General features: G+C 43.6%; 1 protein-coding gene across 2 annotated transcripts in view; it reads right to left on the minus strand.

Moving 5' to 3' along the window:
* RST1 (ARM repeat superfamily protein) overlaps nt 1-17,465 on the minus strand; it is a 230,421-nt gene that overhangs the window by 121,020 nt on the left and 91,936 nt on the right. For both annotated transcript variants that reach the window (XM_087378094.1, XM_087378093.1), the window contains exon 8: nt 11,134-11,234. In XM_087378094.1, the coding sequence (XP_087234220.1) occupies nt 11,134-11,234 (101 nt within the window). The remainder of the gene's footprint in view (nt 1-11,133; nt 11,235-17,465) is intronic.

Below are 17,465 nucleotides of genomic sequence, written 5' to 3' on the forward strand. Positions count from 1 at the left end.
TAAACCTCTTCCTGCAAGTCCCCATTAAGGAAAGTTGTTTTTATGTCCAACTGATGGACATTCCAAACAAAATTTGCAGCCATGGCAATAACTGACCTTATGGTGGTCATCCGTGATGCAGGAGCAAAAGTCTCCTCATAATCTATGCCCATCTTCTGTGCATAGCTTTTGGCAACCAGGTTTGCCTTGTACCTATCAATGGACCCATCTGGCTTCCTTTTCACTTTGAAAACCCACTTGGTACCAATGGCATGCTTACCTGATGGCAAATCCACAACATCCCAAGTCTGATTTTTCTCAATGGACTGCAATTCATTGTGCATGGCATGCATCCAATGCACATTATCCTTTGCTTCTTCAAAGGAATCAGGTTCTTCTTCATCAAGAAGAGTATTTGCATAAGCTGTCTCAACTGAAAGAGCCCCCCCTGCGTGCCTTACTGCACTACGAGTCCTGCCACGCAAAGGTGCCTCAAGCCTACTCTCCCTGAGAGTCTGTAGCAACCAATTCGGGACTGTTTTGGCTGCATGTATCTCTTGAATCTCTTGCCTAACAACTTCATCCACACCCTGCGGAGGTATAAAATCAGCCTGTGGCTGAATCGGGGCATGCGGATGAAGAGGAGGTTGCTGTAAATTCTGATTTTCAGCATGAGCCTCAGGTGGGGAACCAACTGCTATAGGAAGCATCCCCTCAAAAACATCATCTGAAGAAGCGAGAATTGTTAATTCAGCATGTGTATGTGCTGAACTTTCTGAAAATATAACATCTCTACTCACAATAATCTTGCGAGAAGCTGGATTGTACAGACGATAGCCTTTGCTTTGTGCACTGTACCCAACGAAAATGCATTTAAGTGCCTTATCTGACAACTTATATCAAAACTCCACAGGCACGTGGGCTTATGGGAGTGATTGTCTTCAAAGCCTTTGTGGAAGCCCTATTCAAAACATAGTTTGCACACATGAGGCCTTCGAGACAAAACCTATGAGGCAACTTTTTACTAGTATCCATCTCCATAAGAGTGCGATTCTTGCGCTCAGCTTTACCATTTTGCTGAGGTGTGAGCCTCATATAAGCTGATGCGTGATGCCTTTCTCCTTCAAAAATGCTTCAAACTCATGAGACATATACTCCCCCCCTCTATGTGTGTAAAGTGTTTGCACCTTGAGTCCTGTTTCATTTTCAACCATAGCCACAAAGTGTTTGAATTGCATAAACACTTCTGATTTTGCCTTAAGACCATAGATCCAAGTGTAATCGGTGAAATCATCTATGAATGTAACATAATAAAGATAACCACCAAAAGCAGGTGTCCTCATGGGACCGTAGACATCAATGTGTATGAGCTGTAATTTCCGAGTAGCTCTTACTGCACCATCCTTCTTAAAAGGAAATCCATGCATCTTGCCAAGGATGCAACCCTCACATGCATGAGGAGGAGGTGACTCCAAGGGAGGCAATGCATCAACCATAGCATGCTTCTAAAGTGTCATTAAGCTGCCATAGCTCATGTGCCCATACCTGGTATGCCATAACTCCGCATTCTGCATCGCAGCAATGGGAGTGCTTACAGACTGTGCAAGATCGGATCTTTTCTCATATATATCAAGCTGAAAAAGACCTCGATACAAAGTACCAAACAACATCAAAGCATAGTCATTCTCTTTGTCTCTGACTGCACACTCAGGATCATTGAATATAACCTAAAATCCTTCTCTATTGAGAGAGGACACTGAAAGCAAATTCATCTTTATACCTGGCACAGAGAGAACATCTGAAATTCTGAAATATGTGCCATCAATGGATGTGAGGATGATATCCCCCACTCCACACTCTGAATAAGAAGAATTATTCGCACAAGTCACCTTCATTTTAGTAGGTGGAGGGTGCAGCGACGCAAACAGACTCTTCTTAGAAGTGATGTGTTTGGAAGCACCACTATCAAAATACCAAGTATTTAGTGACTCATTGACATTGAGAGAGCATGCATCCTTTGAAGGATCATCACTGCAAGTCAAGAGAGCATAAGGATCATCCTCAATAGTGGTTGTGATATCTGAACTACCCATTGAAAAATCTGAAATGCAAGACAAAAAAGCATAGTGCTCTTCCACAAAGTTAGCTGTAACATCTCCCCCATCATGTGCATGAGGAGCTGATGCATCTGGCACAACCATACCTGAATCCCTCTTCTTTTCTTTAACCTTATAAGAGGGCTGTCCTGAATCAGCTTTATGCTGATGTACGGACTGATTGGCATGTTGCCTTTGCTGCCCTTTTCCCTTGGGCTTAAACTTAGAAAGCATGGCATGCTCGCCAGCCCATGTTACCATATTTCTTCGTGTCTGCTCTTCCTGCAACAGAAGTCCTACCAACTCGTGAAAAGATAGGATTGCTGCCCCCCTTCAATGACAAATTCAGCGAGGTGTGGAAACCAAGATAGGACTCAAGAAGAGAATTCAAAGTAGTGGTAATCATCTCTGAATGGAATCTCCCTCATCCATATGTGTATGAGATAGCTCTCTCTTCCCAGGAAGGAAGCTTGTGCATCCCTAGAATCCCATCTTTTCTGCTCTGCTGTGGGACCACTGGAGCAGCAACTGCTCCAATTACTTGTGCTGCATTTTGACCTCTACCCCTGCCTCCAGCTATAGGAGTGGTGGGGCCTTGCTTCATCTCCACTGACATAATCCCAAAGATGTCTGCTAACTAAGATGTTGCGTACCATAAAACTCCACAAAGAGTAGTTGGTACCATCCAACTTGTCCTCTTGCGAGAGGACACCAAAGACATAGTCATTCTGATTGTTTTGGGCCATGTCTACCAAAAAATTGCAGCAAATGCACAAAATAGAATTCCCTTTCTGGGAATGAAGGTGCACACTAAAATCCCTACTGGGATAGAAATGCAAGCTGTTAACTCCCAAAAAACACAGCCAATCAATGGCTCTGAATGCAACAAGCAGAAGCATAAACCCGCTGGTATCTTAGCCAAGTGTGCCTGTAAAATACGTGCAAAGTGTCCAAAAGCCCCAAATATAGGAGATTGGGTGTCGAAAACCAAAATACAGCTTGCTGTCTTAGCCTAGCAAAGGCTCTGAATGCACCCAAAAAATCTTGCAAATGCCCAAAAATGCCAAAATAACACTGCAAAACTTGCCAATGTCTGCAATGTCACTCAAAATGAGTCCAAAACTGCCTCAAATGGCTTGTTCACTGCCAAATTAACACAAAAGCCCCAAATTTCTGCAAGAAATTGCAACCAAAGGGAGGCAAATTGCCTAAAAGCCCCAAACGTTGCCAAAATTACAATTCTCCTACAAAAGCCCCAATTTCTTGGCCAATCTCTGCAAGCCCCAAATCTCTGCTTCAAAATTGCAATGAGCCTGAAAAAGAACCCAAAAAAATGCACGAAACAATCCGTACAATATGGGTTGTACAACACTATGGATTTGACCTGCGTGCGTTGTACGGACGCGTCCAAAATAGTTATGTACGGACAGCTGCGGTGTAGGGACTGGTAGCAGTTTCGAAATCCATACAACGTACGAAAGTTGTACGGCTACTTGCGCGCACATGCAGTTAGCTAACGACCTGTATGAAAATGTTCTATACGATGTACGACTGGCAGCTGGCGGCTAGCAGATATGGAAGGGTGAGCAGTGAACGTACGGTCTGGTACGGTACCTGTACCACAATACGATGCTAACTGTAGATTTGTACAACCAAGTAGCGGGAGATGTACGGCAAATTGTACGGCGCAAGACTGTAGTACGGCGCACGGTAGCTGGGCTTGGTACGCATGTACGGAACAGCCAACTATGGCTGTACGGACTTGTTCACGGGCAGCTGTACAGAATGGCACACCAATGAAGGGCTGAAGGGCTAAAGCTTGCGGGTGAGAAAACAAGTCCGAGAGCTGAGCCCGCTCTGATACCAAAATGAGAGCCAAATGGAGAGCAAGAGAGATGAGCAAGAGAGAGAGTGAGCCAAACGTAAGTGAACTCAATAGTGGACTAAAATGAAGTGAATACAAAATAGAAGTGAGGTGTTTTGTCTAAGTGACAAAACCCTATCCTATCCACTAATCGTAGTTAGGGATTGGACTGTGGTTAGGGGGAAAAACCTCAATGAGGGAAAAATGCCCCTAACCTACTTAATACAATACATTGGCTACTGCCTAGAATATGATGATAATTCTGACAGGAATTTCCACCAAAAATCCTGGGAGTTGTTGCTGAACAAATTCCTTGTTTCTACGAATAAAAGCCTGCTTCTTTCGGCGTACCAATCGGCGATACTCATGCATCGTCTTGAGTTCGCTTGGAAGATTATGCTTGAGTTGACGGCGTAGAGCCTTGCGCTCATCATCGTACTAGCTGTTGCAAGGAATTGAACCAAGAGGTGGGGGACAGGTGCAGCGAGTGGTGTAGGCAAAGGTGTGAAGGGAAGCCTCGTGAAGTGAGCAAGTGATCAAAGAGCCATCGTCCTTTAACAGTGGTATGTGATCAATGTATGTGAGAGCTAGGCATGTGATACTTAGGTAAGAGAAATTGCGGTCAAAGTGTATGTCATGGTAGGTGGTATGAGTTATTAGTGGTGCGGATGGCATTTGCAGGGCGAGGGGTAGGGATGCTAAAGAAGAGGTAGATGTGGTCTACGCTCGAAGGAGGTGGTGCAACAGAGAAGTCAGTGGTACAAGATGTGAAAGAAAGGGATCCCATGATGTAGTCAGCAACGCTCGAGCCTCCCCCACATGGGAAACAGGTGAAACCCCCTGAAGAAGGCAGCCAACTGAGACCATTGTAAATAATAAGATCATGTATCCTATCCATATCCAACAATGCATGTCCGTACTGTAGGCCATCTTCTGGTGGTTCTAGTGATGCCCTATAGGCCATGGTATGTGCCTTGTAGGCATAAGTGTAGGCACTTATAGTGTTAGTGCCTTTTAGGCCACATAGGACACTTAGTCCTATGTGACACCTAGGACACTTAGTCCTAGGTCTATGTACAAGTACTTTGTACTTGTATGTTTTTTTATCATCTAAGACTTTGACGTGACGGCTGTTCTACTACGACTCTTTGCTACCTGCACTCTCTCTCTCTTCTATCAGATCCTACAGTGGTATCAGAGCAGGTTTTGCTCTTGTCTTCCAGCTCTCCTCAGCCCCCGAGTCCTCCATTGCTCATTGGGAGTCTACTGCCCTGCTGGTCGACACATCTCCAGCTGCTGCTGCTTTTTCGAGGTCTCCTTCAGCACCCGTGGCCATTAGTCGCCATTTTTGTGCTACAGATCCAAGCGTCCAGCTTCACCTGTTCCGTACTACATACAATACTTGCGCCGTACAGCCCGTACGTGAGCAGACGTACAGATGCTGCACACATACATCGCCGTACCTGCGCGTCGTCGTACATCTGCGTCGTACCTGCTCCGTACACTGCGATCCGTACCTGTGCCACCGTACAACCACGTGTGAAGACCCGCCTACAGCTACATGAAGACCTGCCGTACAACGTTGGAGGCGACTTGTGCTTCCGTACAACAGAAGCGCTGCGCCACACGTGCGATCACTTTGTGCCTGCATCATCTTCCGTACAATCTGCAGTATTCCGTACAGGTGTTCCGTACAATTTTGCACGTGCGAAACTGTCTTCAGGTTTCGTACCTGTTTTGGCATTGGCTGTGAACCAGTGTTGGGGCTTTTGCAAGAACACTGATGTTTTGGGATTTAATCTGCAATTTCTTGTTTGGATTGCAGTACATTGGGTTAGATTGCAAAACATTGAGTCACATTTGCAGGACATTGGGTCAGATTGCAATAAATTGAGTCACATTTGCAAAATCTCAGCAAAATTTGGGGCTTTTCTGCATCTGCCCTCTTTTTGGCCTATTTGCCCTCAATAAATATGGGGCTTTTGCCAAATTTGCTGTTTTTTGCAGTGAACATTGCCTATCACAGTCACATTTGGGTCAGATCTGCATTTGCCCTTTGATTTGGGTCTGAAATTTGCAGATATTTACTGACATTTTTGGGACAGCCAACTTTTTGTAGTGATAGCCTTGAGGCTTTTGGGTTTTCAGGTCTTTTTCAAGGTATCACATTTGCTATGGCTGGGAACAATCAAGATTTATTTGGAGTTCTTCGAGAAGATGATAAGTTGGATGGCACCAACTATCCGATGTGGTCTTATCTCATGAAACATATTCTTGTTGCAAAGCATTTGTGAAATATTGTTTCTGAGGCTGATCTGAGGCTAGCCAATGCTACAGTGGTTGCCTCTACTGCTGGTCCTTCTGCAGGGGCTACTCCTCCTGATGCCTCTCCTCTAGCACTCCTGCTGCTGCTCTTCCAACTCAAGAACAGTGAAGATGGGATGCAAGAGATGCAAATGCACATTCATGCATTGCTTATCATGCAAGAGAATCATTATTCCACACATCCGGTCTTGCAGGACAGCAAAGGATGCTTGGGATAAATTGGCTTCTCTCTATTAGATTCGCAATGAAGCTCGTGTTGCATATTTGAGAAGGCAATTACAGGAAGTCAATATGAATGAAGGTGAGTCAATGGATGCATACTTGACAAAGGTCAAGGACCTCATGGAACAGCTTGCCAACATTGATGAGGTGGTGCCAAATTCACAGCTTGTCAGTACCACATTGAATGGACTGCCAGATACATATCAAGGGTTTGCTACAACCCTTCGATTAGTGGCCATGGGTAATCCAGACCACTATTCTTTTGATCAGCTAGTTACTTTGCTTTTGCAGGAAGAGCAAAGTAGAGCTAATAGACAAGCCATTATTCCTGATCATGCATTTGCTTCACAGCAGACAGGACGAGGCAAGGCTTCCAAGCCTATGGGCAAGCCAAAATATGCGCATAGCAGCTGCAATTCCTCCCATGCATCTAAAAATACAGCAGATAAGGGAAAGAAGAAAAGATGCAACTATTGTCGCAAGCCTGGACATGACATTTCAGAATGCAGGAAGCGCATTGCTTCGGAGAAAAAGAAAGCAGGATTGACAGTTAATGCCTCGCATGCTATTGAATCCCATGAGCCAGCAGATGCTTCACATGCTGATTTGCAGCAGATTTTTGACATGTCAGACATGGGACGGCTCCATTATTATTTGGGCATTCAGTTTGCTCATGTTGAGGGGGGTATCATGATGTCTCAGTCCAAGTATATTGGACAGCTCCTTGATCGTTTTCAGTTTGAGGATTGCAAGCCAATCTCTACTCCAGTGGACCCTGGCTTCAAATTCTCAGCTCATGATGGGAGCCCACCATGTGATATCACTCTTTATCAGCAGGCTATTGGATGCCTTATTTATTTATGTCACACCAGACCTGACTTGCAGTATGCAGTATCTCAGCTCAGCAGATTCATGCACATGCCCAGTTCACAGCATTGGCAGGCAGTGAAGAGAGTCTTCAGATATCTCAGAGGCACTCAGGATTTAGCCCTCATCTATGGTGATCAGGGTTCACTTACCATGCATGCTTACACGGATAGTGACTGGGCAGGATGCTCCGACACCAGTGTCACATACTGGCAATTGTTTTTTGCTTGGCAATTCATGTATCTCTTGGCTCAGCAAGAAGCAACCAACAGTTGCCACGTCTAGCTGTGAGGCTGAGTACAGGGCATCTTTCACCGCTACAGTAGAGTGTGTTTGGCTTCGACAGTTACTTGCAGATCTTGGTATTTGCCAGACATTCTCCACTATTGTCTACACTGACAGCCATTGCGCATAACCCAGTGTTTCATGCGCGTACCAAACATATTGAAGTTCACTATCATTACGTTCAGGAGCGGTTGTCAGCAGGAGACATAGAGTTGTCCTATCTTCCCACAGAGAACAACATCGCAGATATGTTTACAAAGGCACTTCCTCGTCCCAAGTTCGAAGTCTTCCAACAGGCTTTACACTTGGTTCCCTTTGTTACATGATCTGACATTCCTTGTACATTCATAGGTGGCTATATCCTTTTGGATGAACATGTGCCACCATGACCAGAAACTACCAGGTATTCTGAGACGTTTCCAGAGTACTTCAGCCCATCCCATGGAGGGGGGTTTGTAGGCCATCTTCTGGTGGTTCTAGTGATGCCCTATAGGCCATGGTATGTGCCTTGTAGGCATAAGTGTAGGCACTTATAGTGTTAGTGCCTTTTAGGCCACATAGGACACTTAGTCCTATGTGACACCTAGGACACTTAGTCCTAGGTCTAGGTACAAGTACTTTGTACTTGTATGTTTTTTTATCATCTAAGACTTTGACGTGACGGCTGTTCTACTACGACTCTTTGCTACCTGCACTCTCTCTCTCTCTCTCTTCTATCAGATCCTACACGTACGATGTAACAGTGGCCCGTCTATGGGAGGAGTCTTGCATCTGCTAGCATCATATGGGTCGATACTTGGCAGCAAGAAAGCACCATCTCGACAGTCAAGAAGCCATCACTGACTTACACCTATCCTCACGTTGAAGCCCCCAACGAGAAGGACTTCTCTGTGGTTCAAAAAACCTACAATGTCCAAATGAAGGGTTGTATATGGGGACGTCTCGACCTCCTGATGGACATCTCGTGCAAAGTGGGATATCTCATATGGAAAGTAGCATACCACAACAAACAAGTCCTGACTAGCTGTACGTTGAATCTAGATCCCAAATCTAGATCCAAAGGAATCTAGGATGTATGTCCCCCGTCTCTACTGAGATCGCCCCGAGAAGAGATAATCTATAAAGTACCGCTACTCGTCCTAACCCTCATACTCTGCCTATATCATTCATCTCATCTCTCTAAGTTGTCTCCCAAGTGTATCCACTAACCACCGATGGTGGTCACTCTGGACTTTGATGTGCCTCTGTGTAGGACCCTATATTTCGTCCTATGTAGGACTTCGAGAAGTCCCTTGTCTCTTACCATAAGTTATCATTGCAGTGCCAAAGGGTACAGGATAGGGTCTCAGTATCCTAATTCTCATAAACCCCGGTCCCCTAGGTGGGAGGTTGGGTGGGTACCAAACGGATGCCGATAAGGAATCATCTATCTCGTACTACCACCCACTTCCGCTCCTTGCAGGCCATGTCTCACTATTGAATCAGGTTGCGTCTCTCCTCAACCTGTAGGGGTGTCAGATCCTCATCCATGGAAATCGATGGGTGGTCCGGCAAGACCAATCTACGATGCAATGCTGCTAGACAAGCATGAGTGTCATGGAACGTATGACAAGAGACCGCTCTTGGTTGGGGTCTCTCCCCATGCGTCATGCCCCCTTGATCGCGTGCTCTGCCACCCATCTTGGTAGCGACGAACCTTGATGTCAAGAGTCTTATTGGCCCTCTACTGCTGCTCCAAGAGAGTGGCTGAGACAATTGCCTTTGCATGTTCACGTTTCTACGCATCCATTCACCTAAATGTCTCCTCAATCACCGACTGCATGGTGGCTATCTGGATCTCTATTGCTGGTGTACTCCCCGAAGCTATCCGTAAAGAGATCACCTCCTTTCTGAGATTTAAGATGTCATGTTTGAGTTCTTGTATGAGGCCAGCCTGCGCATGTATAATATGGGTCTACTCCAGGGTGAAGCAGACCTGCTCCTGTGCAAAGCGAGTCAGCTCCACCTCATGTGCTCGAATGCTTTGCACCTCCATCAGGAGGGACTCCCAAGCATCTAGCAGATCAACTCGTGGGAAGGATTGGAGTAGAGGGCAGCAAACAGCCCATGTGGGCGGCGTGCAGCAGTGATCCGTAGAGGACGGGAGGTTTGCAATGGCGGCCCTCAGTGTGGCAATTAGAAGCTGCGTGGTGGGACAGCAGCCCGTGAAACTGGCCTTAAGGCCAACAAGATGGTGGTCATAGACAACTAACCAGCCAATGCTTTCATATAGACCACCCCATAGTTGTTTATTTATATTGTAGAGGCCAAGGATAAAGTGATGATAGAATGGTAAGGACATGAATTTATTAAGTGTCTCATTAGCATGACATTCATTATAATTTACTAGGTAAAAATTGTAGGGTAAGAATGGGTTTCTTCAATGGATCATGATATTTCATTTTTAATGTTGTTTATTCGACATAAGGCCACATTGAAAATAGATTTATTTTTACAATTTCACACATTGTTTTTTGCCCGCTCAATAACAATGACAAAACCTCTGGTATAGTTTGTTTTGAATGGAATAAATCACTTTAGAAGTAAATTAGAAGTATTATAGTTTGTTTTGAATGAAGTAAATTACTTCTTGTTATAACCTCCCTGGTATTAAACTTAAAACAACTAATAGAATCAAGAACATATAGCAATTGAGTTCAATTTTTAGATCAACTAATTTAATCATGTATGTCATGTAATTTATTGAAAATATACTCTAATACTCCACAATAATCTATGATGTAATCCTCAAACCTCAAATACAAACAGGTACATTTTGTTTTTGTTGGAACATCATGCAAACTTTGAAGATTCAAATGAAAGTTTTGAGCATAAAATCAAAAGTAAACAATAAAGTTCAAATTGTACAAGTGCTTGAAATCTTGCCTAACACTTCATTAAAGATCTTTGGATTATAAATAAGGGATCTTTTAAACCTCTCTAGCATTGTTGTAAGCTTCGGATTTCAGCCCATGTATAGAATTGTTTTCCTCAAGTATGAAAACATAAAAACGGCGCTCGAGTAGGGTCTAAGGCATTCCAAGAAGACCACACACTAAGGGACCCTAGGGCCTACCTTAGACCAAATACACGAATCACAATCACAATGTTTCAAAATATACCTTTGTAAGACTAGAATATATCCAATCGTACAAATTTCAAATTTAGATTTTTTATTGTTCTAAAGCCCATAAATCTACAAAGAAAAAAAAAGAAAGAACGAAAGAGAAGAAAAATGAGGTGGCAAAACTTTTTGAAAAACAGAAGGGAGACAAAGTTAGCAAGCAAAAAACCACTTACGTTGTCATCAGTGCCCAAGCATAAACAGCAGCTATATTACACAATCATAATTTTACAAAAGCATGATATTACTTTGTTCTAAGTTGAGTAGAAAGCCGAACAATTTTAAGAAAAGTTGATTTAGCACAAATCAATGCAAAAGCTGTAGATACATACGAAGAGCACTTGGAGTCCAACATTGGTTGCAGCACTTGGATGACAACTGATGATGTCATTGGATGGCAAGCTAGAGATGGTAGGAGTTTCAAAAGTCCAAACTGAAAATTTAAAACGTTTTCAGAATGCAAGAAGCTTAAAGCCATATTAAACAGTAGATTTTTTTCTAGTGTGATGAAAACAGATCAAAACATGGACAAACAAACCCTAGCTTAAAACTACATAAAAATTAATGAATCTAAGCAAGACCATAAATTTTATGTAAGAAAACACATTAAAAATATGAACACAGTCAAACAAACAATTCAAGGCATAGATAAGATTCTTCAAAATGACAAACTAAACTACCATCAAAAATTACGAATGCACATCAAGGACTGCACACAAACAAGGCAACCTACCTCTAGTAAGATCAAATATATAGTGTAAGTGTCACAAGTACCAAACACTTGCACACAATATTTTTTGCAATATTTCACAAGAACTTCGCGATAGAAACTAGAGAACACAAACTAAAATCTGAATCAAAATTGAGCACTTATCTCAAAGATTCTTCGCGATAGAATAGAGGGAGAGAAGAAGGAGACGTGGCAAGCGCAAGGTTGAGCACTTATCTCAAAGATTCTTCGTGATAGAATAGAGGGAGAGAAGGAGATGCGGCACGCGCAAGGGCTGGACCCCCCTGAAGGTCTTTATTGCAATAGCAAATACTTTGTACCACTAGCTATGAGAAGAGCATAAATCTGAGTACAACTCTTCCATCCATCTAGCAACCTCGAGGCCCTTCTTTTATACACTTAGCCTAGCTTGTGCTTTTACACAAGCTAAACCTACATTTTAGGCTACTTTTTACATAAAGCTAGCCTTAACTGCTTTTCTACATCATTAAAGCGCTTTCCCCCCATGTTGGGTGCCTTTAATGGACTTTCTAGCACTAGTGGGCCCTCCATACAAGTAGAGGATGATGATAGGATGAACGTCTATCCCACTTGACAAATCGCCAGAGAAGAGAAGAAAACAGCCCAAGAGATAAGGCAATAGAGAGAGAAGAGACGTCTGGCCAAGACGAATTCGTGCCTCCTGAAGGTGCGCCTTAGCTCGTAATGCCGCAACCAGCCTCCAAACAGGACTGCCCCTCCTTGGATGTGTATTAGTTCTCACACTGCGCCTCACATTGATTCACAGCTGCGTGCTAGCCTTGGACCGTTTCCACCAAGGAAAGTGGAAATCCTATGCTTTGATACCACAGTAAGAAGTAGCAAACACTACCACGCAATATTTTTGAATTATTTCACAAGAACTTCACGATAGAAACTGGAGAATAGAAACTAAAATTTGAAAATCAGAATTGCAGCACTTATCTCAAAGATTCTTTGTGATAGAATAGAGGGAGAGAAGAAGGAGACGCAGCACGCACAACACTAGGGCCCAAAAATAAGGGTTGGACCCCCCCGAAGGTCTTTATTGCAATAGAAAATACTTTGTACAACTGGGTCTGAGAAGAGCATGAAGCTGAGTACAACTTTTCCATCCATCTAGCCCTTCTTTTATAGACTTGGCCTAGCTTGTGCTTTTACAAAAGCTAAACCTACTTTTTGGGCTACTTTTGACATAAAGCTAGCTTTAACTGCTTTTCTCTATCATTAAAGCGCTTTTCCCCCATGTCGGGTGCCTTTAATGGACTTTCTAGCACTAGTGGGCCCTCCATACAAGCAAGGGCGCCACTTTTTAGGTTTTGCCTTGTGGGACCTGCTTTTTGGCAATTGCCCCTTGAATTTTGGGCCTTTTTGCACCCTTCAAGATTCTACACACCAAAATAAACAAATACCAACGCTTTAACCCATTAGAGGTTAGCCAAATGCATGCATTAATCGTGGACTAATCCTAGTCCCTTGTGGGCATTCCCACAGTTCTCTTTTACTAGTGCAAAGCAAAAACAAAATGAAAGCTTACTCTAGTTAACCAAAGTTGATCATCATCAATGCAATAGAGATTCCTCTTTATGTCTTGGGAGAAGTACCAGATTTATTTTTTTTTCAAAAAGAGACTTCTATTAAGTATTAAAGAAAACTGTTAGAACAAGCTCCATACAGGATACACCATGCAATGCATGAAAAGCTCAAGAGCCAAAAAGAAAGAATTGGGGCTGATAGTGCCATCTCAATCCAGTAGAGACCTCCGAGAAAAAGGGAGAACCCTTCCAAACTCGAAGAAAAACAGTCCTTCTAGAAGAGGCTGCCCGTGAAGGGCCCTGCATGCTAGCCCAAATGGCTATCAAAGTGTGAACCCTGTCAGTCCAAATACCCGTGAACACCTGTGAAGGGTGTATCTAGGTGCCATCCAAGGCCTCTGTACATCTGGCTCTCCAAATGTGCCAAGAGGAAATGCTAGCCAAGATCTCCCAAGAGGTGTCCACTGAAGCATGAGAAGTACCAATTTGGTGACAATAAGATACTAATTCAGCACACCCCCTCTTGATGGAATTCAAAATGTTGACAATTGCACGTGCTTTTATGTGATTGTACGTTGTTGCAATGGTTTGCAACTAGAATTAGAAGGGAAAATAGACATTCCAAGTATTTGAGAAATTTCAGATTTTAAACTTTCAAGCATTGCTTTTATGATTTTGCATGTACCACCTTTTTCAAGAAAGCACTTGAGGTGAAGAAACCTAAAAAGTTTTGCAATAGTACTTCTTTTGACCACTCACTTTGGCCATTTGTATAGCCTACGTCGGCATAAAGTGGACTTCTATTTTTTTTCCATGAAAAAGACTTCTATTAAGTGCCATCTCAATCCTACTGTGATCTCCGACCAAAAAGGGGAGCCATTGCTATGGTCTCCAACAAAAAGGGGGAGCCAGCTCCAAGCGTACACCACAAAGCACTTCAATCACTCACAATACTGAAGGAAGGGGCTGAGCAGTAGTTCTTCATAGACAGGAGAGGCATGGCGGATGATAGAATCAGCAGAGGTGAGGCTAGCAAGCATTCCGTGGGCAGCAGATAAGCTGAGGAGAAAGGGGAAAGACACAATGAAGAGTAGGAGCAGCAACCTCTAGCGACCTGATCCAGGAAGAGAAAACCAGCCAGCTGAGGTCAGCAAAGTCGCCAATGAGAGAACAGGGGCTGGAGCAAGTGGAGAATGAACAAAGTGAGTGTATGAGCAGATGAGGGAGGCGTGGAAAAGAGGAGGGAGCTCATGGACAGGCTGCAGGCGAGGTAGCTAGCAGGTTCAAGCCAAACACGTGAGAAGAGAATGAAGGAGAGGAGAGCCCACAGTGGGCTTTTGTAGGAAGAGGAAGGGGGAAGACGTGGTGAAGAGATCCATTGCTTCAGCCCATATAGCTGAATGTGGGCCATGAGTCCCTCACTCACATGCTTCCCAGGCCCACCGAATTCCCATGTGCGACACCCTTTCACACACGAGCACTTGGTGCCATCTAAGGAGCTTGGGCATATATATCTTTGATTTTTAAGAAAACACCATGTACAAATTCCACCTTTTGCCCCTCCTTTAGAATGGATACAAAAGGCCGCAAATTCATTTCATTACTCATTACTACAAAAATACTACCGTAGAGTTTTAACACCAAAAAGGCCTCAATTGCTACACCTAATGATGTCCCGCAGAACTTGTGGAGAAAAGATCTCCCTACTAGAGCATCATCATGTCACTTTCTCAAAATGGCGATAAGTATATCCTAGTGGTTGGGATACCCAACTTAGTCAACCCCTAGAAAAGCTCAATAGCTTGCAAGGGGTGTCTGGTAGTGCCTTCTACATCTAGAACTAGTCTTCCTGTGACACATTACACCACTGAATAAAAATAGTAAGTGAGTATACTCAACACATCCCTTGGCCAAACTGATTCCTTCTTTCATTGGTTGGTCTAGCTAGCTTTCCTAGGCACTTCTAGGTCTTTTTGGCCCAGAGTGCTTTGCCATTTACATCTTCATTGCAATGGTAGAATGAATTGCAAAGTGCATCAAATTGAGCAAAATAAAATTACAAATATGTGCAAGAATCTAGGCATGCAAGCTATCAAAATTAGCCAGGTAAGTTGCACCCTCTTACAAAGGCATGACCTAACATTTACACACACTGTTGTGCACAAAATGCATCAACCATGTGTAAAGCAGATGGACAATTTTATTGAGGTTGTTCCTAGGAGGACTTATAACTTTCACTCATGCCACCTTTATGGATAGTGTTGCATATTTCTATCAATTCCAAGGCATCAACACACGCCCCAAAACCGATACCCAATCGTGGTGCACTACGTTAGGCTATCTAATGATGCCATTCTTTGGCCCTCAAAGAGATGTAAGTGGAGGTGTGTATTGGTGGCACTTGGCAATCATCTTGATTGCACTTCGAGTTTTGACTCAATTGATTTAAGCTCACCTTAATAAGAACGAGTCACCTAACCATGGAGACTCGTGGGTTAAACCTCCATTAATTAGCTCCATAGTATGATCTATGTCTCCACACATGACAATGTTGCAGACATCTTCACCAAAGCACTTCCATGTGAGAAGTTTGAGGCATTTCGCAATGCCCTGAACTTATCTTCTTTTGGTGATTGATCCTTTCCTTGTACATCATCACATTGGCACTACAAGGGGGTGATGGAATTATCGCCATAACTCATGGCAATGACCAATGTATAGTCAATAAGTGGGTTAGGGGCACTTTTCCCTCATTAGAGGTTTTTCCCTAACCACAGTTAGGATCCCTAACTACAGTTAGTGGATAGGATAAGGTTTTGTACTTAGACAAAACCTTCTCCTCTTGTTGGTTTTTCTTTATCTCTTCTATTCAGTACGTTTGTGTTGCTTCCTCTCCATCTCTGCTTTGCTTTCAGACACTTCATCGATGTGTATTTGTTGGAATGCTGCCCCGTACACGTTGGCCATGTAGTTCCAACCATGATGGCTCAGTAGCAGCTTGTGTCCATGGGGTCTTTTGCCTTGTGGATTAGAATGATGAAGGTCCTGAAGTGGGGAAGCCTCGTTGAGGAACTTGACAAGAATCTATACAAGTATCACCCAAACATTGTTTAGGATTTTTGTTTGGAGGCGCTTTGTTGTAATTTCTTGATTGCTTCTTTCAAGTGGAGAGTGTGGTGAAGAATTCATGGTTGGATCGGGGACTCAATTTTGTGTGCAGAGTTCTTGCTGAAAACTCTGCTCGTGGTCTCTTAAAGCTGACCCTCTCATTCACTTTGAGTTTACCGGCTAAAAGGGTCCTATTTATAAAGTTGTTGGTCTAACCAGAGAGTTGAAAAGGAGAGATTTCATACTAACATGCTGGAATTGCACTTTAGAACATTATCATTCTAGCCTCACTAGTGATACATGCCTTCTAGTGAAGCATGCTTGTGTCCTATGGAAATACAACCAAGCATATGCTACCTTGACCCATGTAGATAGTATGGCCAAAGTTCTCAAGCCTGGTGGGAATGATCTTCCGATTCACCAGGGGGAGGAGTTTCTCGACTCTCAGTTTGTAGATGACAAGGCACTCTTCATGAAGGGCTTTGTGAAGAGTTTGGACTTTGGAGGGGTTCAAAGGAGCACTAGAGATTTATTGTGAGGCCTCGAGTGCCAAGACCAAATCCGTTGGCTTTCTCGAAGCAATTGAGGAGGTTCGAGAGATCCACGATGGGGGGCTACACGAGGCTTCAGGTGGATTATTCCGCATGGCCACACTGTGAGATACCTTGTTTGCTAGGTTGGGCATTGATATTACAGTGAAGCAACAGATAGCCCTCGTCTTAGAGACCATCTGGGACAAGCTTCTATACTGGAGCTCAGCCAAACTCTCTGTAGCAAGCAGGGCACTTGTGGTCAACCAATTTACGCACAAGTCACCAGATGGTTTCCATGGCATGCCCAATATATCCCCCAGTATCAATACCCCCTAGACACCCCTGTCTTTGTTTTTTTTCATGAAAAGGACTTCTATCATGTATGATAGACCCTCCCTGAGAAAACTCAAGGGAGAGAAAAAATCATGCCGTACATGAAATACACCCTAGATGGGCCAAAAATAAATTCCTAAATGGAGCAACATGATCCTCGGACTCCTCGATGCCTTCTTCAACCCCAGTCAACCCTGGCATCCTGGCTTGTATGGGTCGAAGGCGGATGGAAAAGACAAGACTTCGCCCTCGCTCTCTACTTTTTGCAACTCATGCTAAACCTCGCTATGGGACCTGCAATTCAGTATGCCATCAAAAGATTCTGGCATAGTTTGTATGTATTGAGCAAGTAGATGTATGAACCCAGTTTAAGCAATTGGACCAACTTACCAAGGACTAGGGTATGC

Source organism: Dipteris shenzhenensis, chromosome 8 (assembly GCF_047967505.1).
Source record: "Dipteris shenzhenensis isolate YYH24624 ecotype China chromosome 8, Dip_SZ_1.0, whole genome shotgun sequence".
NCBI lineage: Eukaryota > Viridiplantae > Streptophyta > Polypodiopsida > Gleicheniales > Dipteridaceae > Dipteris > Dipteris shenzhenensis.